Source organism: Vigna unguiculata, chromosome 10 (genome assembly GCF_037176805.1).
Source record: "Vigna unguiculata cultivar grain cowpea cultivar isolate G323 ecotype 2 chromosome 10, ASM3717680v1, whole genome shotgun sequence".
NCBI classification, from domain to species: domain Eukaryota; kingdom Viridiplantae; phylum Streptophyta; class Magnoliopsida; order Fabales; family Fabaceae; genus Vigna; species Vigna unguiculata.
The window spans coordinates 49,819,211-49,847,078 of record NC_140801.1 but is presented as its reverse complement, the minus strand read 5'-3'; the positions used below and the strand labels follow the sequence as shown (position 1 = coordinate 49,847,078).

General features: G+C 31.1%; 3 protein-coding genes and 1 pseudogene across 6 annotated transcripts; 3 read left to right on the top strand and 1 right to left on the bottom strand.

The window, feature by feature from the left end:
• The first annotated feature begins 846 nt into the window (after positions 1-846).
• LOC114167381 (granule-bound starch synthase 1, chloroplastic/amyloplastic) lies at positions 847-5,324 on the top strand. Of its 2 annotated transcripts, none has more exons than XM_028052464.2 (14): positions 847-1,118; positions 1,381-1,743; positions 1,826-1,906; positions 1,978-2,076; positions 2,151-2,240; positions 2,640-2,703; positions 2,792-2,892; positions 2,981-3,090; positions 3,176-3,425; positions 3,514-3,690; positions 3,803-3,994; positions 4,099-4,185; positions 4,277-4,405; positions 4,964-5,324. In XM_028052464.2, the coding sequence occupies exons 2-14, from the start codon at positions 1,390-1,392 to the stop codon at positions 5,081-5,083; spliced, it is 1,854 nt and encodes a 617-aa protein (XP_027908265.1). In that variant the 5' UTR covers positions 847-1,118; positions 1,381-1,389; the 3' UTR covers positions 5,084-5,324. The 2 variants fall into 2 exon arrangements, with proteins under 2 accessions (XP_027908265.1, XP_027908264.1); XM_028052463.2 differs by having other exon boundaries at positions 849-1,118; positions 1,376-1,743.
• Positions 5,325-6,310: 986 nt separating this feature from the next.
• Positions 6,311-8,324, bottom strand: LOC114167657 (uncharacterized). 3 transcript variants are annotated; one of them, XM_028052773.2, is made up of 6 exons: positions 7,846-8,324; positions 7,594-7,726; positions 7,358-7,469; positions 7,226-7,265; positions 6,849-7,095; positions 6,311-6,591 (listed from the first exon to the last, which is right to left on the bottom strand). In XM_028052773.2, exons 1-6 carry the CDS (start codon positions 8,029-8,031, stop codon positions 6,578-6,580), a joined length of 732 nt encoding a protein of 243 aa, XP_027908574.2. In that variant the 5' UTR covers positions 8,032-8,324; the 3' UTR covers positions 6,311-6,577. The 3 variants fall into 3 exon arrangements, with proteins under 3 accessions (XP_027908574.2, XP_027908572.2, XP_027908573.2); XM_028052771.2 differs by having other exon boundaries at positions 6,311-6,557; XM_028052772.2 differs by having other exon boundaries at positions 6,311-6,557; positions 7,226-7,262.
• An 8,273-nt stretch (positions 8,325-16,597) lies between these two features.
• On the top strand, positions 16,598-17,757 carry LOC114166050 (uncharacterized). Its single transcript, XM_028050700.2, has one exon. The coding sequence runs from the start codon at positions 16,931-16,933 to the stop codon at positions 17,519-17,521; it is 591 nt and encodes a 196-aa protein (XP_027906501.1). The 5' UTR covers positions 16,598-16,930; the 3' UTR covers positions 17,522-17,757.
• Positions 17,758-23,971: 6,214 nt separating this feature from the next.
• On the top strand, positions 23,972-26,374 carry LOC114166231 (subtilisin-like protease SBT3 pseudogene; annotated as a pseudogene).
• Positions 26,375-27,868: the final 1,494 nt, after the last annotated feature.

The following is a 27,868-nucleotide window of genomic DNA, read 5'->3' as shown; positions in this document are numbered from 1 at the left end:
CATCAATTCCCATGAAGTACATATAGAGTATGTCAACATAACATTGGTCAAAGTAAAATTAAGCTTATGTAAAAAGAAAATTAACTTTGTTTTTTTCTGAAAGAAGGTTTCCTCTTTGAATTTCATGAATGAAAATAAAACATATTTAAAGAAAAAGTCTCAACTAAAAATATTTATTAAAGATAGGTTATAAATAAAAGTAATAAAGTTAGATAATTGAAATATATAGTATGATGGAAAAAAAAAAAACATTTTATCATATAAGACATATTCCCCACTTGAATATTGGCTCTTAGCTATTCTTGTTTCTATTATTTTGCGACCACACTTTGTCTCTTTCACAACTCGTGTTCAAGCTTAGCTTTGCTCTCCACCGTCGAAGAAAAAAAATTGAATCACTTTACATCCTCCCATAAACAAATTAAAATCCAAAGAAACCTTTTATTTATTTATCACCTTTTCATTTACCTATCTCAATTAAAAAGTAGGCAGTTGATAAATTCACACACAAAAAAATGCACAGTAACTCATTAAGACAAGGTAAAAAGTTATTTTAAATGTAAATGGAGTTAATCTAAATTTACGATTCGTTGTTGCACACATTTTTTTCTGCACATGATGCACTGACGGACACAAACTCTCAAACCACAACTTGGAAAATGACAACGAACATGATGAGTTAGTGATTTAACCCGTGAAATCATTAACAAAAAGAAAAAAAGGTTGTCTAAAATGTTATTAATGATAAACCCACGAAAAGAATTCTTATTTTTTTTAAGATTTCATTGTCTACTCGAGGGCATATTCCAATTATTCATAGTATCATGCCCCCACAAAATTTCTGAAATCTCAAAAACTCTGCAAGCCTCTAATATCATTTGAGGTGTCCAAGCCATGCAGGTACACAGAATCAATCTATGGTTGCCACGTGGAATCTACTACACTACAAATGTTGCATTCCCAGTGCAGTGTTTTGAAGCAAATCAATAATTCACTGATAATTTTTCATTCCAATGCTTTGTCCTTCTGATTAACCTTGCAACTTGGTCATTCAAACTCCATCAAATTTCTTCAGTCAGGTCTCTCTCCCAAACTCTCTGTGTGTGCTTCATTGCCTGGTTAGTTGGTTCCTTCTCTCATTTTCTTCCCCTTTTTCAGTGGTCCTGGTTTAATGTGCCATTTTCTGAAGTGTTTGTTGTTCTTAATAATTCAAGACAGTTTTTTTGAAAAACATGGTTTCCCTTTTCATTGCAATGATGCTACCATCTTGAATATATGAAAAAGCTCAGAGCTTTGAACTCGTAACACTGATTACAAATGTGTTGCTTCAAGATGATTTCAGTTGAGGAAGTAAGAAACTTTTTTTTTTGTTCAGAGTAGGTACCAAAAATGGCAACTTTGACTGCTTCAAGTAACTTGATCTCTGGAAATTCTCATGCCCAACATGGACCAACTGCATCATTTGAGTCTAAATCAGTGGCAATGGGATTTAAATCTCTAAAGCACACCAATCCTCATAATGGACTGAGAATTTTGAACCCGGTGGATGAGCTACTTAACAGGACCCCAATCAAAACCAACTCAGTACAAGCTAAGAGGAAGGGACTTCAAGGCAAGAATGTCAAGCCTAAAGGTGTAATCATATGTGGCATGAATTTGATTTTTGTTGGAACGGAGGTGGGTCCATGGAGCAAAACTGGTGGGTTAGGAGATGTTCTTGGAGGTCTTCCACCAGCATTAGCAGTAAGCTTAATGTTATTATTTTATTGATTGCCATATTTGAAGTTCTTGTCAGCAAGATTCCCTCTAACTAGTCCTTCTCTAGGGTTATGGACATCGAGTTATGACTATCGCTCCACGTTATGACCAATACAAAGATGCCTGGGATACAAGTGTTGTGGTTGAGGTGTGTTCTTGACTTTTCAATTTTGTATTGATGGAAGAGGTTTTAACCCAATTGGGATCTGCTTATTGCAGCTGAAAGTAGGGGATAGAACTGAAAAGGTTCGCTACTTCCATTGCTATAAGAGGGGAGTTGATCGTGTCTTTGTGGATCACCCTTTGTTTCTTGCAAAGGTTGGAATATTTCTTAACCTTTCTGTGATACTGTTTTGCTTTCAGATATTTATTACTAGTGACTGAACTTCCAGGTCTGGGGGAAAACCGGAACCAAACTTTATGGACCAACTACAGGAGATGATTATGAAGACAACCAACTACGTTTTAGTCTATTTTGCCAGGTTCAATATCGTATCCTTTCGATATTTGCAGTTTCTATAATGTTTTCAGTAGAAAACTATTACTTCTAACCAGAAAAGATTATAATAAAACTACTATTTTTAACTGAGATACACGTTTTTAACTTGGGAGGGGGGTTTCACTGTTATCCATCATATCATTTCAATGGTGGTATTGCACATTTTAATTGATTATAAGAAATGCATGCAGTTTGCCTCTGTAAATATTCTCTTTGAAGCATGTTTATAAGTAGTAATATGAAGTTCTGAGTGCAAGAAGGCTACTTGCAGAGTTGCGTTAGTTATATGATGGATAAAGTAGTGATATGTGCTCTTTATAATAACTCATATACATCTAATGTCTACCCTTTCCTTGTTTTTTCTCTTTGAATTAATCTCCAGGCAGCTTTGGAAGCACCAAGAGTTCTCAATCTCAATTCCAGTAAATATTTCTCTGGACCATATGGTATGGACTAAGTTCATGAATGAAGTTCTTCAAAGCTCACAACAACATAGGATCTTTTGTGCATGATGTTTAAATTTTTCTTTTGCAGGTGAAGATGTAGTTTTCATCGCCAACGATTGGCACACCGCCCTTATCCCCTGTTACTTGAAATCTATGTACCAGTCAGTAGGCATCTATAAGAATGCTCGAGTAGGTCTAAATCACACTGGCTTGTTATTCTATACATGATCAACTTACAAGTTCTTCAAATTTTCTTTATGGTTGTTGCTATTACCAGGTTGCTCTATGTATCCACAACATTGCTTACCAAGGAAGATTTGCATTCGCAGACTATGCACTTCTAAACCTCCCTGACCAATTTAAAAGCTCCTTTGACTTTATTGATGGGTATGTTGCTCATAATAAGTTCTGAAATGTAACCGTTGCAGACAACTAAAAAATTTAACCACTTTATGTTGTTCTAATATTGCAGGCATCTTAAACCAGTGGTTGGAAGGAAAATCAATTGGATGAAAGCTGGAATTATAGAATCATGGTTTGTGATAACTGTTAGTCCAAACTATGCTAAAGAACTATTGTCAGGTCCAGACAAAGGTGTGGAACTGGACAACATCCTTCGCAAAATTGAAGATCGTTTCATTGGAATTGTGAATGGCATGGATGTTCAGGAGTGGAATCCATCCAGTGACAAGTATATAGCCGTCAAATACGATGCTTCAACAGTAGGAACCTTTTTTTAAGAGTTAAAGTATCTCTAAATGTGTCATGGCTCATAATAGAAATGAATAAATAACAAATTCTCCTTCTTAGGTTTTGGAAGCAAAGGCTCTTTTGAAAGAAGCCCTCCAAGCAGAAGTTGGATTGCCGGTGGACAGAAATATTCCTCTCATTGGTTTCATTGGTAGGCTTGAAGAGCAAAAGGGTTCAGATATTCTTGCAGAAGCCATTCCCCAATTTATCAAGGAGAATGTTCAGCTGGTAGCCCTAGTAAGTATAAAATCAAAATGAAAGAAAGAAAGTAAACACAGTTTCTTAACCCTTCAAACATAAGAAAAGAAACAAGAAATCTCATTCAAGGGTGTTTTTGCTGTTGTCTTAGGGAACAGGAAAAAAACAAATGGAAAAACAGCTTCAGGAACTTGAAATTGCATACCCTGACAAGGCCAGAGGAGTGGCAAAATTCAATGTTCCCCTGGCCCACATGATAATTGCTGGTGCTGATTTTATATTGGTTCCTAGCAGATTTGAGCCTTGTGGTCTCATTCAGTTACAAGCTATGCGCTATGGAACAGTATAATCCCTGCTTTGACAATCCTTCATATCTAGTGTTCTTTCTAGCCGTAACATTTCCCAGACTTTACATTTTTCTTTAACTTTTACTTTTCACTGTGCTAGGTACCTATTGTTGCCTCAACCGGTGGATTAGTTGACACTGTTAAAGAAGGCTTCACAGGATTTCAGATGGGTTCCTTCAATGTAGAGGTAATATCTTTCATCAGTTCATAATCTGCAAGTGTGCCATTAGTTCATGAAGTTCTAAGCACTAACCATTATCGTATTTTTCAATGTCTAGTGTGAAGCTGTGGATGCTGCTGATGTGGATGCTATAGCAAAGACTGTCACAAGGGCCCTTGCAGTCTACGGAACTCCAGCTTTCACAGAAATGATCCAGAATTGCATGGCTCAAGATCTTTCATGGAAGGTGAGTGAGGGCAGAACTATATTAGTGGTACTTCTATAGATTAAGTCTAATGATTGAGAGTGGTAAGGTGACTTAGTGGTTAGATGAAAGGGAAGGGAAGAAAAAGTCATGAGTTTGATCCCTTCTGCTAACAATTTAGAGAAATACATTGATTTGATGGATTTGGATGAGAGAAGTCATGGGTTCAACTTCCCTGCTAACAAAAAACTAACTAACATTTGTGGATAAAAAAAAAGTTTAGTGGTCAAGCACAGACTAGTTTGCATAGTCTTTCCAAATAAGTTCATATTAGACATCACTATCAAGTGCATTGTCTTTATTCTCAAATAATTTTCACACATTCAACCACAAAAAATCATAATAAGCATTAAAAAAGATAAATTTATTGTTGAAAGTCCCACGTCGACTAGAGATAAGACCAATTCACAATATATAAGTCGGTGTAAACCTCACCTTACAAGTTGGTTTTGTAGGGTTGAGTTATGCTTAAAGTCCACTTCTAACACTTATCATACTATATTTCTCAATTTAATATTGGTAAATCTGTTTTGGAAATAGGGACCTGCGAAGAAGTGGGAGGAAGTGCTGCTAAGCTTGGGAGTTCCTGGTAGTGAACCTGGATCTGAGGATGGAGAAGAAATTGCTCCACAGGCAAAGGAAAACGTGGCAACTCCATAAAATAAGAACATATATGTGAAGGAAGCCTCTTTCAGTGAGTCTCATGAAGTTCCCTAAGCCCCTTGATTCTTATTGTGCTTCTATCCTACTTCTATATTTTTGTTTTCTTCAAAATATATGATAGAAATTAATGTAGATGGACTCGGTGATTACACTGTTCTTATCAGTGTTTTCGACTTTATTTATAAGAGTATGTCTTCAAGATTAGCATGCATAAATTAAAGCGTTTCTTAGCTGTGTAGATATGATACTGGCTAACTTCGGCTTATTACTGTATTTTGGCTTCAACAGGTGCGTTTATTTTTGTAAAATGTAATTTTACAGCATAAAAATGTCATGGCTGTTATAATATTTTACAATATAATGTTTGTAGTTAAAGACACGTTTAATTAAGAATAAACTAACACTGAAGATTTTACACTAACTTTTACTGTAAACTAATTTGTTAATTTGTTATTGCAAATTACTTTATGTTAAGCTCAACTTTAACACAATGAACTGTAAAAAATGAAAACATTATACAAATAAATACTAAATAGTTAAACTTATTAGGACTGTCTAAGTAGTTAACATTTTTTTAATAGTTAATGTAATTTTAAAAGAAATAATTATTTCCTTAAAATAGTATTACCAAGCGAAACATTGGTTCCCTGTCCAACTCCACCGCTTTTAAATGTGCAAAATTTTCAACAAGAAAATATAAAATAACAAATGCATGCAGAAAAATAGCTGGTATTATCTTTTCACCGGTTGTCGCATTAATCTTTTAAGAGAAAGTTTATACTTTCAAATTATTGGTAATTAACAGTTGATAGTCATTCCTTAAAAAAACTCGAAAAGGAAAAAAGTATGTTGTTTTGTAAAGCCTCTCATAATGATTTATCTGTAACAAGCATTAACATTGTTCCTTCAAAATGTTTAAATATGTCAAAATCATCTTATGAACCCGTTTTTTCCCCTATTCATATTCAATGTGAACCTTAACTTTTATGTAGATCTAAGTAGGTAAAAGGGTTTTTCGAAATGTATTCTATATTTTCTATATCTTTTATTGCTGATAAATAAAATCTTAAGAACCCTTTACCATTTCATATTAAGAAAGTGTCATTGTTGAAGCTACTTACACCGAAACATTAACATTTAGAAAATTAGTCTATTAGGAAGAGTACAAGTCTTCAATATTGAGAACATGAAGGAAGAATTAGTTAAGTCAATTAGTGGACAAACTTAGCATAAAGTACATCATTTATTCATTCCTTGAATAAACCCTTTCGTTTGAGTTATTGGATTATTTCTCTTGGTACATACATGTATCTTTGCCTCTTCTGTAATTACGCTTTCAAGGCATCATTTGATTATTTATGTGAAGATTCAGCTGAAGAATGTTGTTCAGAAGTTATTTCACTGGTTTGTGAAGCATCCGCAATTGTTCTTGGTGTCTCTCTTTTTGTTGTAGTTCTGGTAGTTCTGGTAACTGTTACATGATTCTTCCTTTTAATGCAATCTTGCTTAAATTTAAGCACCCAAAAGACAATATCAATAACATAATATATTTTTGAGTTAAATATGTTTATAGTTTCTAAACTTGAAGACGAAATTGAAATTTGATTCTATTTCAAACTTTGATACAGTTTTATTCTCAAACTTTTTTGTTCTAAAACTTTAAAATTGAATAATGTACCAAAATTTGAAACACGGACGAATTTCAATTGTGTCAAAGTTTACAAACTAAAACCATACTTAATCCTATGTTTTTTTACCTTACCTGTACTAATAGTTGGTCTTTCCATTGAAGAAGGATATCTAAGGATACCAGGTGACCCATAGTGCCTAGGAATAACTGGAGAATGCATCATTTGGGGATAATGGAATCCAAAACCTTGAGCTTCGATATTGTGTGCATACTGAGCAGAAAAAGGATAAGTGTTATGGACCAATCCTATAGGTTCAGGTGGCCCAATGCAGGGGTAGTAAGTTGAGAACTGTTGCCCTCCAAGTACTCCATAACAGTTCTACAAAATTGTGCAGACAAAAAGTATGCCAAAGTTATTGAAGAAGATACATGTGCATAATCAATCATTCAGAAATTATTATTGGTACGAGTTATATTATGTGCGAAACATCTATTGCACGAACACCTACCATGGGGTACATCATGTCATGTGAAGGTTGAATATATCTGCTAAAAAAGCAAAGAAGCAAAATAAAAAAGAATGGAGAAATAAAAAGAGAGAAAATAGAGCTTCAAAATAGAAAAATAACCAAAAGTTCTACCCAAAAGTTGAGTTAGGAAATGTGTATTGCCCATTATTTTGATGGAAAAATGCAGAGAAAGGGTCATGATAAACAGGTGAAGCCAATAAACCAGGTGCTTCTCTAAACCAACCTGCACCCACCATGTGAAGTTATTTCTCAATTATTTTTCTTTTGAGCATAAACAACTAGTGATGTTTAACACTTAATAGTAAAGATTGAAAGGAAAAGTTAAAGGAAAATGGACAGATTGAGACCACGCTGTGGAGCCTGTCTGCGATTCTTGTTTGCACCAATAGATGCAATATTGCAATTTGTCTTCCGTCCATCAATTATTGGATATGGGTTTTGAACTGCTTTCAATGCTACCTCAGGATCCTTGAATGTGATCTATGATGATGAAAAAACAAAAACAAAAACAAAACAAAAACTCATTGTTTAAAACCACGTAGAAATTGAAATGGAGAAAAAAAGAGACATGAGAATCAAAAGGGGAAAATGGGGCTTACAAAACCATAACCCTTGGATCTTCCAGTGTTCTTATCTGTGATAACAACAGTCTCTAAAATCTCTCCGAACTGCTCAAAATACCTTCCCACTGTGTCCCTTTGAGTCTCCCAAGCTAAACCTCCAACAAAGATTTTGGTAGAAGTTGTATCAATGTGTTCACTTGAATTGATGTTACCACCACCCATTGCTTTATGGAGATACTTGTGTATTTCAAAATGATACACAACCTCAAATTTCCAAATTCGAATGGCAAATGTTCTTATGAAGATGACGTCAAATGAATTATCAGTAAAAAATTGAAAGCATGCATGCACTTTTGATGCACAGATTATATTTGTAATAAGGTCACAACCACCACTTTTACAACTTCAATTCCTCAGGGGAAAGGAAGAGTAAGGAAACAAAAATCAGATAATAAAATATAATCGTTGCAACACAAGTTATATAGAAGATGGAACATAATATTGAAATAAATAAGAAAACCAACCTTTTTTTACTGTATCACCGTTTTTCATGTGCTGTTTCATTCATGAAAATGTGTCATTTTGAGAGCACAGGACTTCTGCTTCGTTGGATTCAACTTTCCCTTATGTGTGTGCCTTATGGACATGATACGATAATTTTCATATCAAGTCATTTTTTTGTAATAAATAACTGATTTTTTGTTTATCTTTTTTTTTTCCTACTCAATTTAAATGTCTTAACTTTATGTGTATTTGCGTCTCTAACCTCCTTAACTCTTGGTAGCTGGAGTTGAGGCATTTAAATTCTATAAAAAAAAGGATAACAAAAATAAGAGACTAAAATTAAATTCTAGAATCTAATTTGGCTCTTAATTTATTTTTATCTGTTAATACCTGAACCCAACTCTTCATACACCTAAAACCACCCTCCCCCACTCTTCATTATTTGCAATCTATCTTTTTTCTTTTTTTTCTCGAAGTTGCTTAACTGTAAGAATTTATTAACATTACAAAAAATAAAACTCCATTAAAAAAATATCCTTTACAATATATATATATATATATATATATATATATATATATATATATATATATATATATATATATATATATATATATTATTAGTTAAGAGACTTTCTTATGTATATATTTATTTACGCATAATCGAAAATACAAAATTCAAAACAACAATCCATTTCAAAACAAAAATATCATCTTATTTCACGTATTTTATATTTGAATATAAATTTAAGATTTTTATTATTGTATACTCACAGCCTCTCACACCCTTTTTTTTTTAAATCCATACCAATCTTATTTCTCCAAACTTACTGACAAAAATTATTAACATTAAAAGAAAGCACCCCATTTTAAAAAAATATCCTTTATAATATAATTATATTATATTATATATATATTATAACATATATTATATATTATATATTTTATTATTAATTATTATTGTTAAAAATAGATTTTAAATTTAATTCAATCCCACAAATTGGCTTGTAAAGTGAAGTTTGCACCTCACTTGTATAATATAAAATTGTTTTATCTTTAGTCAATATTGTACTTCCAACACACTCTCTCACGTCGAGGTATATACATAATCCCATAAAACCGACTTGTAAGGTGATCTACATAGTATGAAATTATCTTATCTCTAATCAATGTGAAACTTCCAACAATTATTATTATGAGTTAGAGACTTTGTTATGTATATATTTATTTATGATAACTAAAGATACAATTTCAAAGCAACACCGCCATTTCAAAACAAAAATATTATCTTATATCAAGTATTTTATCTAATCACTAAATCACCTTATTACTCCAACATAAACTTTACTTAGTAAAACATTTTCAATGAACATTTACTTAAATAATAAATACAATTTATATGTTCAATTAAGATATTATTAAAAAAAATTATCCATGATTTTCTTTATACTTTTAAAGTTCTATATTTTCACATATATATTAGTAATTTCTCAAGCCTTATACTTATTGCATAAAAAAATAACTCATAGGAGTGGTCAGATGCCCTCCGTTGTCCTTGATTCTTAAGAACTATAAAATTATACATAATATAAATTTAACTATCTACCAATTTTTTCTCTTACAAAGCTAAATGTTCTTTTATTTATTAGAGTGATAGGTACACCAGTTAGGTTACAAATTATACATATTTAAAGGTATACTCATGTTATTCATAAATAGTTTAATCTTAATTATCCATATATCAAATCAAATTAAAAATATTATATTTTTTATACCTTAACATTTAATGGAATCATCACAACATATTTTCAACGAAACAAAAATCACATATTATACTACCAAGTTTCAAAATTTTCCGTTTATTATCAATTATTTTTAATATATCAAACTTACGTGCCATAATGAATAAACTAGAACATAAAGTAAATAGAAGCTTAATATGTGAGCTCATTCTAAATTTCATTTCCATGTGTTTTAAAATATTTGTTCTGATCGTTCCTAAAAACTTGTTCCGTATTAAGTATGTTTTGTATAACTTGTTTGTTTCAAAATATATTTCATATATTTTGGAAAAGTTATTCAAAATATTTTGTTCCGTAAATCCTATTTTGAAAGTTTTATTATGAAAATCATTCGGGACATTTAAAAAACTTGTTTTAAAAGATTTTCAGAATTAATAATTTAAAAGTTAAATGATCACTTTGAAATTATGGGGTGCAACTAAAAGTTATGGGAATGGAGGAAGAAAAAAAGTCCAGAACCTAAGAGGACCGAAGTTACCCATTTAGATCAGGCCATCGATCAAGACTAGCCCATTTTGATTAAATATTATGATAACAAAAACGTGGTTATTACTTTTTGCACTCTGTCATATTTCTTTCTGTAACTGATCACTTTCCATTATTTTTTTAAATACTATAAATAAATCCAAAAATTTATTTTCGGAAAACAATCAACCCCTTCTGTTTTGGACAAAATTTTCCAAAAGTTTTTTGGTGGTGTGGAGGGAGAAATTTGATGGGGTGTAGGAAGCAATTACTTAAAAATATTTAGCCATAATGAATGATTCATTTAAGAGAAAATGTTGAAGAAAAGAAAGAAATTGAAAATGATATTTTTTTTTAATTTTTTGTGTGAAAAAGAAAATAAAAGGAAGACAATAGATGTTTACTTGTATTTTTGTTCCATGATTTTATTTCCTGGTTTTACTTTTTAATTATAAAATTGTTATCTTGTTTTTAATATTTATAAATTGTGCAATAAACACTTTTTCTTCGATTTATGTAAAAAAAACAAATTAATAAGAATGTTTTTAATTCACATTTAAAAAAAGGAAATTAGGTAATAAAAAACTTTCCTGTCCATATACACCACGCAGTTGAGGAGTAACTTTCTTATTTACCATATATATATATATATATATATATATATATATATATATATATATATATATATATATATATATATATATATATATATATATATATATATATATAAAATAGTATAATAATATATTTGAATAAACAAAATTCTAAAATACGTAAAGCACAGGAGCCAATATCTAATAGTATACAAATTAAATACTAGTTACTAGTTTGTCATAACATAAAAAAAAAGTTAAAGAAATGAATTGAACATTAAACATAATATATATATATATATATATATATATATATATATATATATATATATATATATATATATTGAAACTAAAAATATAAAATAGAAAAAATTAAATATAAATTTGAATTTGAATTAATATATATATATATATATATGTATATATATATATATATATATATATTATTTAACCATTCCTATTTCTTTTATTAATTTTAATTAATTAAAGAAATAATTTTAAAATTAAACAACGACTTATTAAAATTTCAAAAGAATTCTAACTTGAATTATCACTATCATTATTCTATCTCTGAATTTTTTTATTTTTTTATATCACTTAGACTCATATTTTCAATAGGTCAAAGACTTCTCATTGATTTACTTGATTCACCCATGTATTGAAACTTCTTATTAATAATATAGAATTGAACCACCATTTTCCATAGAATTTTTTCCTATAATAATAAAAATCACGCTCATACGTACCTCACATATAAATGTAAATTTAAACTTCATTATCAATATAAATATGAATAGATAATCCACAAAATTATTTTTCCAAAAAGGTTTATTATTGAAAACAAATTATTGAGAGTCAAGTTAAAAACAACACACACTAGCAAACAACCATCTTTTACATTCGCAACAATTGAAACCGTTACAAAAAGTTAGCCCACATGGTGAGGTAATAATGTTGCGAATTCAATGATAACAGAGAAATTAAAGTTCCTTCAATTCTCCATCATTTTAAAGCCGTTATTGAGTGTCATTTATAGGACACTTTAGATTAATCGGGAATCATGTGTTGTATATAATCTTAGACTTTTAATATTGGACCACCCCAAAAAAAATTGCTTATAATTAATTAACTAATTAATTATTGGGAGAACTTTAACGACATGACCAAAAGCCATATAAATTACACCTTTTTGCATAAAGTGTGTTGGAGTTGTGGTGTCTGTAACATTTTCGTCATTTATTGAAAAGTTGGTCTAAAGTTATGAACATAAACCAAATGATCTACCTCAGCCGTGTAGTCCTATAGAGGTAAAGAATAAAGGTTTTATTCATATGATTCTAAGAGTTGTTTTAATAACGTACTTCATCATTATAACCCAAGTTTCAAATCGTAATCAAGTATCACCGAAAGTTGTAGGGGTGTCACAACGCTAAATGGGAAAAAGATGAAAGGATCATGTAAAACATGGTTATTTAACTTCAAGTTTAGGAATTGGTTGGAATTTTTAAGCAAAATTTCGACACCAAATTTATAAGTCTTAATAAATAAATATATGATATATAGGATTCTTCACTCGATTTTGATAAGTTGTTGGTTTTTTTTAGTAGAGAGAGTTGAACTTACAACCTCTTTTATCCTCCTTTCTAAACTTCATCAAACCAACTTTATTTCTCCAAATTGTTAACGGAAAAGGTTGAACCCATGATCTTTCCCTCTCTTCCCTTCCTTCTAACCACTAGGCTACCTTATCACTCCTGATTCTTCACTCGTATTGTATTTCATCGGTCACCAAAACAAATTTTTACTCTGATAACACTAATGCGTCTTTCAAGAGAAATACATCAAGAAAAAACAACAACAATATATAAGACTTGAGACAAAATCACATAAGAAATCAAGAAAACTTTAATCTGAAACCTTAATATAATGAATTTATGGATTTTCATCCTTATATAATATTTAACTTTTTCATATTTATCAAATTGTGAGCCTGTAACTCAGATCGCTAATAATTATCTCATTCAATATATACGGGATTAGATATTTATATATAAATCCTTGATCATCATTTTGAACAATAGAACTCTAAATGATCTCATAACTAAGAAAACTTAATTAGTTTTTTTTTTTATAGCAACATTCAATAACAAAGAGAAAAGGCAAAAACATGTGTGTTTGGAATTCCATGCAAGTGGTGGTATTATAATAGACAAGTATACAGTGCAATGCCTATTTGGTGAGACAGTGCCAAGTCGAGTTTGGTCGCCAAAGAGTCTGATTTTGACTCCGAAAATCAATTTTGTTAACCTTTCATCATCAATCGTAATCCCTTATCCTACCCACCATATCCTTAACCAAGCTTCTTCCAACTCCTGCCAAAATAACCACACGAGAATTTTCCCTAAACATTATCAAAATATTTTAAGTGACACAATTTAGTTCATTTTTTTTATTTGAATTAGATAAAGTTATCATAAATAGTAATGTGAAAATGATCCATATAATAAAAACTCGTGTACTAAAAAAAATTCCGAGACTTGCAATAATAATATTATAAGTAGTCTCAAGACTAAGACAAACCCTAAAACTGTTCATAAATATATTCAAAATGCTTTGAGTCTTGACTCAGATAGAGTTAGATATATGATCGACTTAATTTATTTTTACAGATAAAATCAACCCTTGATAAAATTAGTCATTTTACTTATGAAATGTTAAAATCCCATTTTAATATTAAATCCGTTACACCAATCTCTTATATTTTTTGGTCCGTCGGTGAAAAATGGGTCCCCTTTTGTAAAGCAAAGGTGAAAAGAATAAATAACAACCCATGAATGAAAATGAATCCATATTGATTACATTTTTTACATATTCATCGACTTTTAGAGCACCACCCACTCTTCTTTTCATGGCAGCTGGTCAAAAGTGGGTCCCCTTTCTATAAAGCAAACGTAAGCTGGATATGAACCACAAGAGGAATGTACCATTGACCACAATCACCATTTCTGATCATAAAAAGTATAAAGTACAAGACCAAATATCTCTAGGTTTAATTTCTAATGGGGTAAATTTTTTCAACTTTCAAATTACTAAATTGTGTCGAGGAATGAATTTAACATGAGTGAAGAAGTTTGATGTACGGATACGATAGCTGTATCGAATGCAATATATATCTGATATATTGATATGTTTTTTTTAAAATAACAGGATACGATATATAATATATATAGTTTACAAAGTGTATAGTTATTCTAAAAATTGTGATAAATTTATAATTATTATTGTGTGAATCCAAATTAAAATTATATGTATTAAAGTTATCGACATAAAAAATTATAAAATATTGTCATCGTAAAAGTATTATCACTTTGTAGACTACATACTTCATTGGTAAATATCCGTAAAACATCCTAAAATATCGAGCATGGATATATGTCGGATACGAACATATGATCCAAATTGAAATATCGATGCATCATACATGAAAAAAATAATGTATTACTAGATACAAATTCACTTACGTTTTCTATGTTCAAGTGAAAAATAAAATAATAAGGGGAAAATAAATAGAAATATTAAAAGAGTAAGTTTATGTTAATCTTTTTGTTTGTAAATATATTTTTGTATAAGTTTTCGTAGTTTTATTGTTGGTTATTAAAAATGTGAAAAAACAGGAGAATGAACAAAATATAGAAAATAACTGAACACATAAAACATATAAGAGAAAAATATTATAAATGGTGGAGTTTGAAATGAATGGTAAGAGAGGTGTGATCAATAGAAATGCAGAGAAGGATGTTATTAAAGAAATTACAACCGACACGGTAAAATGCTTTTTGACTCAATTAAATATAGATGAAGTCACATATGCTAAAGGATCTCAAAGACATAACAAAAATAGCTAACTTCTATCTAAGTGAATTAGAATATGTGGCTTTACGTAATAAGAGCATATTCCCACATCCAGTTGGGTCATTAAGTATAGTTAGTTTAATTATTACATTTATTATTTATCTTGAAATTCAAAGTTTCGTCATAATTTTTCTATTTTTATTAAATGTTTTAGAAATTTAAGAAAGTTGATATATATTTAAATAATTATTTTGATGCCAACTTTTAAATAATATGAAACTATGGAATATACTCAAGTGGATTTACAGTCAAGGTTTGAAAGGGAAATGAAGATTTCAGAGTTCAAATTTGAATTTTTGTTTTTGTTTTTATATACTTGTCAATGTTCCAATTAATTAATTAATGTCATTAGAATCAATTATTAGTATTATATGTTTTGGTGTTAGAAGTATTTCATAATTAGAGATAAAATTAATTCATAATATATTTTTGAGTGTAAACTTTACCTTACAAGTCAGATTTGTGAAGTTGAGTTAGACTTAAAATCCACTTTTTAACATATTAGATCCATAGGTTAAAATCTATATTCTAGCAAAATTTATTGTTTGTTAGACCTATGTTTCATCTGCTATCGGGTTGTTATCAGATCACTCATTAGTGTCTAGTCCTATGTACGATATGTATATACCTTAATGCGAGGAGGATGTATTAAAAGTCCTACATCTACTATACTAATTCATAATATATGAGTGCGTACAAACATTACCGACAATATTATATGGTTGAGTTAATCCTAGAGTTAGCTTCACCTTAAAATTGTCACAATTATAAGTTAAAATTAAGGAGAAAATGCAATATTTTAACAGTCCTATATCTTTGTATGAATTATTGTTTTTACGATACTAGTTAACATATGTATTTATAAATTGATCTCGTAAGCTGAAGCGTAGTAGATTGATTCTTATTATATATATAATCATTAATGTTTGGGCGAAGATGTTACTATTGCCGGTGAAAATTATTATGGGGGTCTGTAAATCATCAAGACCTATATTTTGAAATTTTAGCTAAGAAATTGGTTGAGTTTTAAAAATATGCATAGAAATCAAGTTTCTCTTTTGAAAAACATTAATACACCTGAAAGTTAGGTATTCATCAATCTCAGAAATCCTCCACTTATAATATATTGATTATATCAACGCTTAAGAAACCCAAGTAAAATAAAACCCGTAGTATATATATATATATATATATATATATATATATATATATATATATATATATATATATATATATATATATATATATATATATATATATATATTTTTTTTTTTTTTTCAATATTGCATATTGAATTTTGTAATCATTTTTCAATTATTTTATTTGGCCTTTTCTACAATTGTTTTCTAACAAAATCAATCATTTTAAACATAACAGATAATACTGTTACCCACTCTATTATTTTTGCATTTAGACACATTATGAAGTTAATCAATACACATGATCCTTAATCGTTGACCTTGTGATGCATTTTTCATGATAATCGAAGATCACAAGGTGCAGAACGAAAGGATCATAGTATATCTAAGTTATTAGTTCCTTCCTAATAATACAAGAAAAGTAGGACCACCCCCCTTAATAATAATAGCCACCAAGCAATGCACACCCGATTCTGGATCCGATAGAAGAAAAGGATTTCATGTCCTTTTGTGTCGGTTTCTTCATTCACCCATCTTTCCAACCATGAACAAGAAACCCTCAAGAAACCTCCTCACTCCAAAACCAAACCCTTTTAATCAACGTTAGCCACAACAAAAAACACACCACCTTAACCACAACAAACACAATCCAAATCCTCTCTTCTTTCTTCTTTCTTTTTTGTAACTCCGATCCAACTGGACCCGTGTTATGGGAAACTGCGTGTTCAAAGGTTTTCACCACAACATGTCCGAAGACATGATGGTGAAGGTGGTAACCTCAAACGGAGGCATCATGGAACTCTTCTCTCCCATAACTGTGGAGTGCATAACCAACGAGTTCCCCGGCCACGGCATCTTCCGGAGCCGCCGCGACATCTTCTCGGAACCGCTGCCGAAAACGGAAGAGCTCCACGGCGGCCAAGTCTACTACCTCCTCCCTCTCAACCCTTCTTCTTCCAGAAAGAGCATGACACGACAATTATCCGATGTGGCCTTAACTCCTTACCGAATGTCCACGTGCGACAAAAGCAACAATAACAACAACAACAACGTGTACACGGAACCAGAAGTGGTCCCCAGATACAATAGTGGTGGAGTGTGGAAGGTGAAGTTGGTGATAAGCCCTGAGAAGCTGTCAGAGATCTTGTCGCAAGAGTCGCGGACCGAGGCGTTGATAGAGAGCGTGAGGACGGTGGCGAAGTGCGGCAACGGCGTTCCGTCGTCGGTGGCAAACTCCGATCAGTGGAGTTTGGCTAGCAGTTGGAAAGGTTCTATGTCGGAGAAGATGGGTGTAGAATAATAGCAATCTAAAATTAATTATTTGATTTATTTTTCCTTTTTGACTTTTTGTTTAGTGTTAACAAATCTGATTATTATCTTTTTGTTTGTTTGTTGGTGGACGTGTTAAATATTTCTTTTTAGGTGTCGTACGTGTGTGTGTGTATATATGCATGTGAAGTGAGATTTGTTTATTTATTTTGTTAGATGGTATGAAAATAACAGCAGATTACATAGTGTAGAGAATTATATTTTGCATCTTTTTTGCGTTAACATAGATATACTACTATATATATATTGAAATTATATTTTATTAAATGAAGTAAGATGACAGCATAATATGTATTACTTGACATAACAGTATCTCATTATTTAGTGGCATGTCTTTAAGATTGTGTTAGATATTTAACAAACAGGAATCAAAACACAAAATTGAGATACTAATTAAAAGTTCTTATTGTCGATTAATATTAGATAATTAAAGTGGCATAATATTAGGAATTAACACTATTCTTTTTCATCAGATAAGGAGACAAAAGCTACTTGATCCTTTAGATGATTTTAGCATCTTTCGATTAATCTTTATCGGTGATATTTCATTTTCTTATATTTAAACTTGCATCACGAGGTTTCATGAATGTGACGAAGGTTGGAAAATTGGATTCTGCATTCGATAGTGAAATGTTTATGAGTTGATGTGTGATAAGATATGATTAGGTAGATGAATAGAAGATTAAAGATTCCTCTCCTGTTCGTAATTGGACTGATGAGGAGTCGTGAAATGGTTGAATTGTCAAAGGAAGAATGGAAAAAGGTATCGTTGTTCCTTCTTAAAGTGAATCAAAACTTTTCAAAATCGTTTACTGTTCACTTTGTCAAAAAGAACATTTCAGCATAAATTTAAAACTACAATAAATCATATTTCAAGGTGTTATTGAATTAACAATATGGAATAGTTAATTTTATTCTAGATGATAAATTTTCGAATTCTCATTTTGTAGTGTATTTTTTTTTCCAAAATGCCTTCTTCAAAGTAGATAATCCAAAAACTTCTTAATACATCCTGATAACAGTTTTCAGACAGTGTAAAGGTTTCAAAAAATGTAACTTTGACGTTCCTAGAAAAGGGAGAGGTGCACACAACAATTTTGGAGGTTCAAAAGGTAATAATGAATGCATAAAAGAGGCCTATATTTGGACACTTAAAGTCCATATCTATTTTACGTTGGCTGGAAGCAAGAAAATAAAAAATATGGCCCAGACTGATATTAGTGGGTAATAAAACCCCGAATTAGTCAAAGTGCAAACTGTTCTACATTCATGAAATTATCGAAATTAAAATATAATTCTTAAGGTTATAACTTATAAGTCGTTCGTCACTCAAATTAATTATGTTGCTAAATTTAATCTTTCTGAAATTTAATGAAGCACTGTTTAAATCAATTGAAAGAAAAAAAAAATGATATTTTTCAAACTTTCGAAGAAAACACATTTTAAAGTAACTGAAACTGAAATATCCAAAAGCATATTTTTTTGCAACGAAGAAGAAGATTGCAATATAACAACAGAAGATTATAGTAGAATAGACAAAATTGATACTACGCATAAGAATAGGGTAATTGGATTGGTAGGGTTGTGTGAAGTAAATTGCAGCACACGATAGGAGACTAAGTGCATTCTCTTATTGTATAAAGTGTTGGATTGATGATCCGCAACTTAAAATCAAACACACTTTTTTGAGAATTCTGATGACTCATTTTCTGATAACTTTGCCGACCATTTCACTTAATAAGATGTCCTTAGAGACAACTTGGTTGATGCTAATTAAGAACAACCGCTTATCTTGAAAACAAATCCTTCTAGAACCAACAAATTCGGTTGATAACTTCGCACCACTGATTCATCTTTGTATAGGTGCTAAAATTTCGAATGATATTGTTCATAAATGTTACAAAATTTATTTAAAAAGTGTAAATTTGATATATATATATATATATATATTTTTTTTTTTTTACTTTTTTATATTTATAATTTTTTGAACTTTTTATTAATGTCAATTTTTTTATATTTTGTGATGAAAGTGACTGGTATTAATTAATATATTATTGTCTCAATTTTAATAGAGAATATATGTTCCAGCCAAGGTAAATTTAGTCAACTAGAATATACAAGGAGTAATCTCTTTTTTCCTATTTCAGAGAGTCCCTTTTATCCTTTACTTCTAAATTCCCAAATTCATATCGTCTTTATTATTCTAAAAATCCTTCATTTTTTTCACTCAAATATATTTTAGTGTCCCTCATTTATTGTTGACCAGCTTCTATGTGTAATTGTCTTTATTATTATTAATAATCAAGTCGATGTTTTACCTAATACATTATAATTAGCATTGAACTTACAAGATTCAATCAATTTGAGTTTTATCGACTCAATTTGGATCTGGTAACACCATTAGAGATGTTAACGAGGTAAGATACGAGTAATAGCTCTCTCGTACTCTACCTAGTAGATAAATATCTACTTTAAATCCATATTCATATCCGTTCAGGTATTTGTTATGCGAGTACCTGCATATTTCTTAATATTCATGGATACCCGCAAGTATTTACAAAAAGAAAAATTAATATTTAACAATACGTTTTAATCATAAATCAAATAAAAATACAATGCATAACATTTATAAATTTCAAACAAAGTGCAAATAATCCATTTAAATAGTGTTGAATGATAGTTTACAAATAAATGTAGATTTTTTAAAACCAATTGATAAAAAATAACTCATTTAAAATCGATGTGTGTTAATGTTTTAATCATTTTTTTAAATTTAAATCAGAGTATAGCATGTATGGATATCCACGAGTACAGATACTATGATACCCGTACCCGCCTCATTAACATGCGAGTATAAAAAATATTCGTACCCATTATCGCAGGTATCCATTTTTAATACTCATTTCCAACCCGTTATGGATTTTATCCGTGGATACTCATAAATATGAATTTTTTTAACATCTCTAAACACCATAATATAATATCATCGATTTAATATATTTTTTCAATTATATAATAGGACATTGTTGATATTAAAAAATAGATCCTTAGCACCCTCTTATAATCCCCTCAATTTTGGTTCTTTGTTTCCAGAAAAATATTGAACAAAAGATTCACAAACAACACAAACATCCCAACATCACTTCTCATTACCAATGTGTACGTTTCTAGCACTATAGACACCTTGCATCCATACTACATAGGTACCATATCAAACATGCTCTTTTCTATTATAACGAGTGAATAAAGTAATACAAATTTTGGATTTTTTTTTTTTTATAAAAAATGATTGTTTATCAAAGTTTATCGAACAAAACTTTATCAAAGGATATTTTTCATTGTGCTACTTCACCCATATGGTTATGCTATAAATTAAATCATTTTTTTTATTTTTTATTTATTTGTTTTCCTTTCCCTGTTTATGTTTGTTAAAATTAAAAAAAAAAAGTTAAAATAAAAAAATCAAAACATTTTGGTAACTTAAATAAAAATGAGTTAATTTTATTTAATTGATTTTATTACAAAAAAAATCAAAAATTTCAATTAAGAGTAAATTAAATTTATTATAAAATTTAATTAAAATATTTTTGTTAGATTACTTTATCAATGTTGTTTCTTTCCATTTATTAAACCTTGGCCTTTCAAACCATTTTTAAAAAAACAAAAAACATAGTATTAACTACACCTTATTTTTTCTATTAGGACACTCTTTTTTTCTTTTTCTTTTTTCTCTCTTATTTTTTCTTTCTCTCTCTCTCACCCTCGTGTCCTTTCTAGTAAGTATCAACCCATGCAGATTTTTATTTATTTTTTCCCATAAACTTGATTAGGCAATGTTTTATGATTTTAGTTCGAACTAGTTTGCCTCAAATAACTAAAACTTGTTCCAGAATTATTTACGATAAAAATACAAAAAAAAAGACAATTTTATATAATAGGAATGTTTGAAGATGGACCAAAACCAAAGTGTCCAAATAAATACGCACTTGAAAAAGTGGTGCGTCGTGGGATATCATTTGAAGGTTTATCTCTATACATCAAAGGTTACTAACTATAGTGAGCCATGACGACGACGTCGATCTTAATTCTTATCAAGCATAATCAATTTAAATACTAAAATTAATAGAGTTGATTTTCTTTACACTTTTAATTAATTAGAAAAAAAAAGAAATGATATAATATTTACAATATTATTACAAAAACCAATAAATTCATTCACCCATATTTATATTATCATCCTTTAATATTGTTAAAATGAAAAAAATAATACAAAAGAATCCAAGTGGTTACTTTGCGTTGACGATAATTCTATATGATATGTATGACCACATTCCCACAACACACCCATGAAAGTGTGAGTGCCCACTAAAAAAAAAAGATTCTTTTTCCTTCGAAATTTGCCAGAGACCTTTCATCCACAGTAGTCATCCATTACTTTCAATATGCTTCCAAATTCCAGAAAGCTTCACGAGCAAGTAAGAACAAATTACTAATCACCTCTTGGGACCAGGAATCCAGATACGGCGAAACCTATATATCAATTTGTCAGGGACTCAAGTAAAGAGTCTAAATTTCACATCGAGAAAATAAAATATTATAAAAGAATAAATATTCATACACCAATTGTCTTAAAATTTTGGGTTGAAAGTAATATCAATATCTTATGTGATTGAGTTCAAGTCTCATTAGTGTTGTATATTTCCAGTTATACCCATAATACCTAACATAACTAATAGCTGTTTATACTATTTTTTTTCATCATATAAATCTTAAACATGTTAAACAAAAAGACAAAAATTTCTTTAGCTAGAACATCGTTTTCGTCTCTATTCATTATTGAAAATTCCTATTGCAATTTTTCTTTTTCCGATGAAAAACAAGAATGGCTAGGCAGAACTGGGTCTGTGCCTCGTTGTTGTCTCTTGTCCTTTTACTCTTCTCCTTATCTTAATTACATTATCAAAGTACATACTGTTTTTGTTACATTTAACTATTCATTATCAAAATAAAATAATATGAAACACTTCATTAATAATCAATTTTTTTTCTTAATTTTCTCACTCAACGACTCTTTGTCAGGTGTATGAACACAATGGAAACGATATACATGAAGAAAGATAACATGACAACAACTTATATTTTTAGTAGTCTGAGAATCAGGTTAGGGCATAATTTCCCATGTAGTTACAGTCATAAAATATAAATATCCCACTCTGGGTTGACTTAAAAAGCTATAAAAGTCAACAAGTCAATACTTTGAGTGCTATTAGATTTAATTTCCTTTACGATCGAGTTTTACAAATTAAAAAAATAAATTATGTGAGAAAAAAAAAAAGATTTCAGTCACCGCTATCGAACAACCAATCATCTACGTTTTTATTTATATAATATATATAAATCTCGAACCTGAGTAACACCATGAAGAAAACATTGTAGTTTGAAAGATTATTAATTATAGATGCAATGAGCTACAGCGACCTCACTGTAATTTCCTTGTAATTTCCGGAACACAATTTTCTTCTTGTTATTTTCAGAAAAATTCCAGCCACAATTATGGTGCTAGCGTAAAAAAAGAAGGTAATGACCCATAAACAAAATTAGCATGATTTTCAATTAAATTATAACAAAGTTTGATAAATTATTTATTTAAGTAAAAAAAAATACTACTTTATTACTTTATTTTAATTAAAAAATAAAAAATTAATCAATTTTAATTCTAGTTATAGAAAACTTGTCAAATTTATCAAAAAAAAAAAAAATTGTCGAAAACTCATTTTCCTTAAATTATACTGTGGATCAATTATTTAGCATAGTCAATCGGATATGACACGTTAAATAATGAAGATAGATGCATGCAACCATTTCATTAATTTATAAACGTGTTAAAGGGGATCGTATTTTAACGACGATATCGATATGCATGTGCCTCATAGTTGAATCCATCATCCATGTATGAACAAATCAAAGTGAAACTTGAGAAAATCGCTTTCTAGTTTCTAACTATCAAGCTGGATAGGAAAAATTTAGAGATTATAGACAAACTTGTACAGCCTGGTCATTGAATTATAAATATAATACCAAATACAGGTTTTTATTTTAAGAGTTTAATTTGCAAATAAAACTTTGAATTATTATATCAGGCTAAAAACCTGTAATTATTATTGAATGAGTTGCAGACAAAGGTGTCCAAAATCATCCACAGCACGGGCGTACATTGCTCCTCAATCATGGGGCACTGGGGTCTCTCAAAAGATACCTTTGGGATAGAAGACTTTTAATAAGATCATGATACTTTAGACATTCTATAAATTATTTATCTTTCTTTATAAGGTGTGGATATCTTAAAAGTGCCCAAAATTCATTTTTTTTTTTTTTGAGAGTGAAGAATATCTTATGGGGGCTAGTTAAGGAATGCCACAAATTCTCTATTTAAACAAACACTTTGCTCCGTAGTCATTCACATTAACCCAATCATGGCTACCCATATTTGTCTCTCTCTTTGCCTCTTCTACTTCGCAACCCTCACGTTGGCTCAGTCTGACAATTATATCATTCACATGGACACATCAGCCATGCCCAAAGCATTCTCCACCCAGCACACTTGGTACCAATCCACTCTTTCTTCAGCATTGAAAAATTCCAAATCCACCACTAATAATCTTAAATCTGTTCTTTCTTCCAAGCTTCTTTACTCCTACACCAATGTCATCAATGGTTTCAGCGCAAACCTTTCACCCAAAGAGCTTGAGGCTCTCAAAACCTCCCCCGGTTATGTTTCTTTCTTGCGAGATTTACCGGCCAAGCGTGACACAACACACTCACCGAAATTTCTTGGCCTCAACCCCCATGAGGGGGCCTGGCCAGCGGCACAATTCGGCAAGGATGTCATTGTTGGTTTGGTGGACACTGGAATTTGGCCAGAAAGTGAAAGCTTCAGAGACGAGGGAATTGGTGCGGTTCCTTCACGATGGAAAGGCCAATGCGAAAGTACCATCAAATGCAACAGGAAGCTCATTGGAGCAAGGTTCTTCAACAAAGGGTTGTTGGCAAAGCACCCCAACATCACCATAGGTGCGAACTCAACACGTGACACTGAGGGTCATGGAACTCACACATCAAGCACTGCAGCTGGGAGCGTAGTCGAAGGTGCATCGTATTTCGGCTATGCTTCTGGATCAGCTACTGGAATGGCTTCAAGTGCGAGAGTTGCCATGTACAAAGCCCTGTGGGAAGATGGAGCGTACATGTCTGATATAATAGCTGCAATCGACGGTGCAATATCTGATGGGGTGGATGTTCTTTCCTTGTCATTTGGCTTCGATGATATACCTTTGTACGAGGATCCTGTTGCTATAGCAACGTTTGCAGCAATGCAGAAAAACATTTTTGTCTCGACTTCAGCAGGGAACGAAGGGCCTTTCCTCGGAAGACTTCACAATGGAATACCATGGGTCATAACTGTGGCTGCTGGCACTCTGGACCGTGAATTTCACGGGGCTCTTACTCTTGGCAATGGAGTCCAAGTAACCGGCATGTCTCTCTATCATGGAAACTTCTCCTCTGGCCATGTTCCAATTGTTTTCATGGGGTTGTGCGACAGAGTGAAGGAACTGGCCAAAGTGAGGAGCAAGATTGTGGTGTGCGAAGACAATGGAACAATCATTGATGTTCAAGTGTCAAACATTTATGAAGCAAACGTTGTCGCGGCAGTGTTCATAACAAATAGTTCCGACAGTTCGTTTTTCTTAGATAATAGCTTTGCAACAATTGTTGTTTCAACAACAGATGGGGAAATTGTGAAAGCTTACATCAAGAGCAATAACTCTAGTGCGAAAGCAAGCATGTCTTTTGAGATGACAGTTTTGGATACTAAACCAGCACCGAGTGTGGATAGTTACAGTTCCCGAGGGCCTTCGAGTAGTTGTCCATTTGTGTTGAAACCGGACATCACTGCTCCTGGTACATCAATCTTAGCTGCATGGCCTCAAAATCTTCCGGTGGAAACGTTTGGGACCCAAAATATTTTCAGTAACTTCAATTTGTTAAGTGGCACATCCATGGCATGCCCTCATGTTGCTGGTGTGGCAGCATTGTTAAGAGGAGCACACCCTGAATGGAGTGTTGCGTCCATTAGGTCAGCCATTGTTACAACATCAGACATGCTTGATAACACCTTGGGACCCATCAAAGACATCGGCAACGATAACATAGCAGCCTCTCCTTTGGCATCTGGATCTGGTCACATCAACCCTAATAGAGCCCTTAACCCTGGACTTGTTTACGATGTTGGAGTTCAAGATTACGTTAATCTGCTCTGCGCTCTTGGCTTCACCCAAAGAAACATCACCGTCATCACCGGAACCTCTTCCAATGATTGTTCCAAACCTTCTTTGGATCTCAACTACCCTTCTTTTATTGCTTTTTTCAACAGCAACAATTCAAGTACAGCACAAGAATTTCAGAGAACAGTGACCCATGTTGGTGAGGGACCTGCAAGCTATGCTGCCAGCTTTATACCCGTGGAAGGGTACGAAGTTAGTGTGAGCCCTGAATTGTTAGTGTTCAAGGAGAAGTACGAGAAGTTGAGCTACACGTTGAGAATTGAAGGTCCGAGAAAGAAGAAAGAGAAGAAAGTTGCTTTTGGGTATCTCATTTGGACGGACCTCCAACATGTGGTTAGGAGTCCCATTGTGGTCACCACTCTCAAATTCGATTTCTAACGTTATATATATGTATCTATCTCATATCTATGAATCAAGTGAAAAATGTATATTAACTAAAGAATTTTTCTATAGAAAATAATCATCATTTCTCACTTGAGTAATACGATTTTCTACGACTTGCCAAATAAGTTTGATTCTTTTATACTCCAAATTTTCCTACTTTGATAATTATAAATATATATATATATATATATATATATATATATATATATATATATATAACTTTTTTCTTCTTCTTTCTTCCTTATCATACCATTATAATACTTTTTTTTTCACTATATTTATCTTGTCCGTCTAAAATACGTACCGTTAAAAGATGTAGAAAATCACCTTTATTCAATATATATTAAAATAATTTAATTGTGAAAATTGCAATTTCTACTTATCTCACCTCTTATTTAACTCTATATACATCGTATTTGACAAGTTTTTCTGTTTTGTGTGTATTTTTATTTGTTTTTATTAACAATACAATCTCAAGATGAGAAATTTTAAATAAAACCACATCGTTAAAAATTTAAAAGATGTTTCCAGGCAACGGAAGTATTCTTATCCACTTCCTCAATAACTATTTTTAATATATTATAAAATAACTATTTTTATACAATGTGCAATGAGAAGATGCATAAATGACTTTCAAGCTCGTCTTATACGTTTTTGTTTAAAAAAAAATAATGAAACTTGTGAAAATGTAGATGTAGTGGAATTTTTCAAAATTATGGGTTCAATTCTTTGTACAACATCAAAACTTATTTTCTAACCAATTAAAAACAGATTTCGATTCTATAAAAAATTGAAGTCTATTATTTTGTTTAAGGTTAAATTTTCAGGAAAGTTAGTTCCTTGATACAACATTGCGTTGCGGTAGAACTTTTGTATCTCTTATGCACTTATGAGAACTCACACTCTTCCTTCTTTGTTGCATTTGAAATCATTGTTCTTCTTCTCTCCAAGCGAAATCCTTTTCCATTACCATTGTTGGTCGTTGCGAAACATCTTATTCTTATTTACTCTCCTTGCGAAACATCTTGTTCTTCTCTCCTCTTCATTTCTATTCTTGGTCTCCAAAGACAATCTCTTATTGTTTGGAGGATCATGTTCCTCTTTCTTGCGTTTCTTTTGGTTTATTTATTAAATGTTTGTTCACAATGAAGAGACAACATTTTGGTCTTCGTCACAAGTTTGTCAAAATCACATGTTTCTCCATTGTTGATACTCTATTATATTGCTCATGCATTCTCTTTTTATTGTTTTGGCATTGCTCATGCCTTCTTCTTCCATTGTCCTGCACACTCCGTACACGTTTTGCCTCTCATTTCTGTATTCCATTATTCGAAACACATTCTTAATTCTACATTTAAAGGATTTCAAATTTTTATCTTGTCATGTATAGGACCAATGCTTTGATTGTCAATTCCATAATCGAAGTCTATATATTAATGTTTTGATTAAGATAAGAATCGAAGCCTAAGTCCCCATTTTTTTACCTCGCATTGAAATGTTTCGGTTGGAGAACTAAAATAAATCCCAGAAAACAATTGATGTCAAATTCATTCTCTTTACTAGCATATAAACAATGTACTAGTGAAGTATTC

Bases quoted from the DNA above. Each gene is read 5' to 3' on its own strand.
- LOC114166050 (XM_028050700.2), top strand. From the start codon at position 16,931: ATGGGAAACTGCGTGTTCAAAGGTTTTCACCACAACATGTCCGAAGAC.
- LOC114167657 (XM_028052771.2), bottom strand. From the start codon at position 8,031: ATGGGTGGTGGTAACATCAATTCAAGTGAACACATTGATACAACTTCT. The intron at 7,470-7,593 runs GTCTCAATCTGT...TGGTGGGTGCAG, and splicing joins CAGACAGGCTCCACAGCGTG to GTTGGTTTAGAGAAGCACCT. The intron at 7,096-7,225 runs GTAGGTGTTCGT...ACAATTTTGTAG, and splicing joins ATGACATGATGTACCCCATG to AACTGTTATGGAGTACTTGG.
- LOC114167381 (XM_028052464.2), top strand. From the start codon at position 1,390: ATGGCAACTTTGACTGCTTCAAGTAACTTGATCTCTGGAAATTCTCAT. The intron at 2,077-2,150 runs GTTGGAATATTT...CTGAACTTCCAG, and splicing joins ACCCTTTGTTTCTTGCAAAG to GTCTGGGGGAAAACCGGAAC. The intron at 2,893-2,980 runs GTAGGTCTAAAT...TGCTATTACCAG, and splicing joins GCATCTATAAGAATGCTCGA to GTTGCTCTATGTATCCACAA.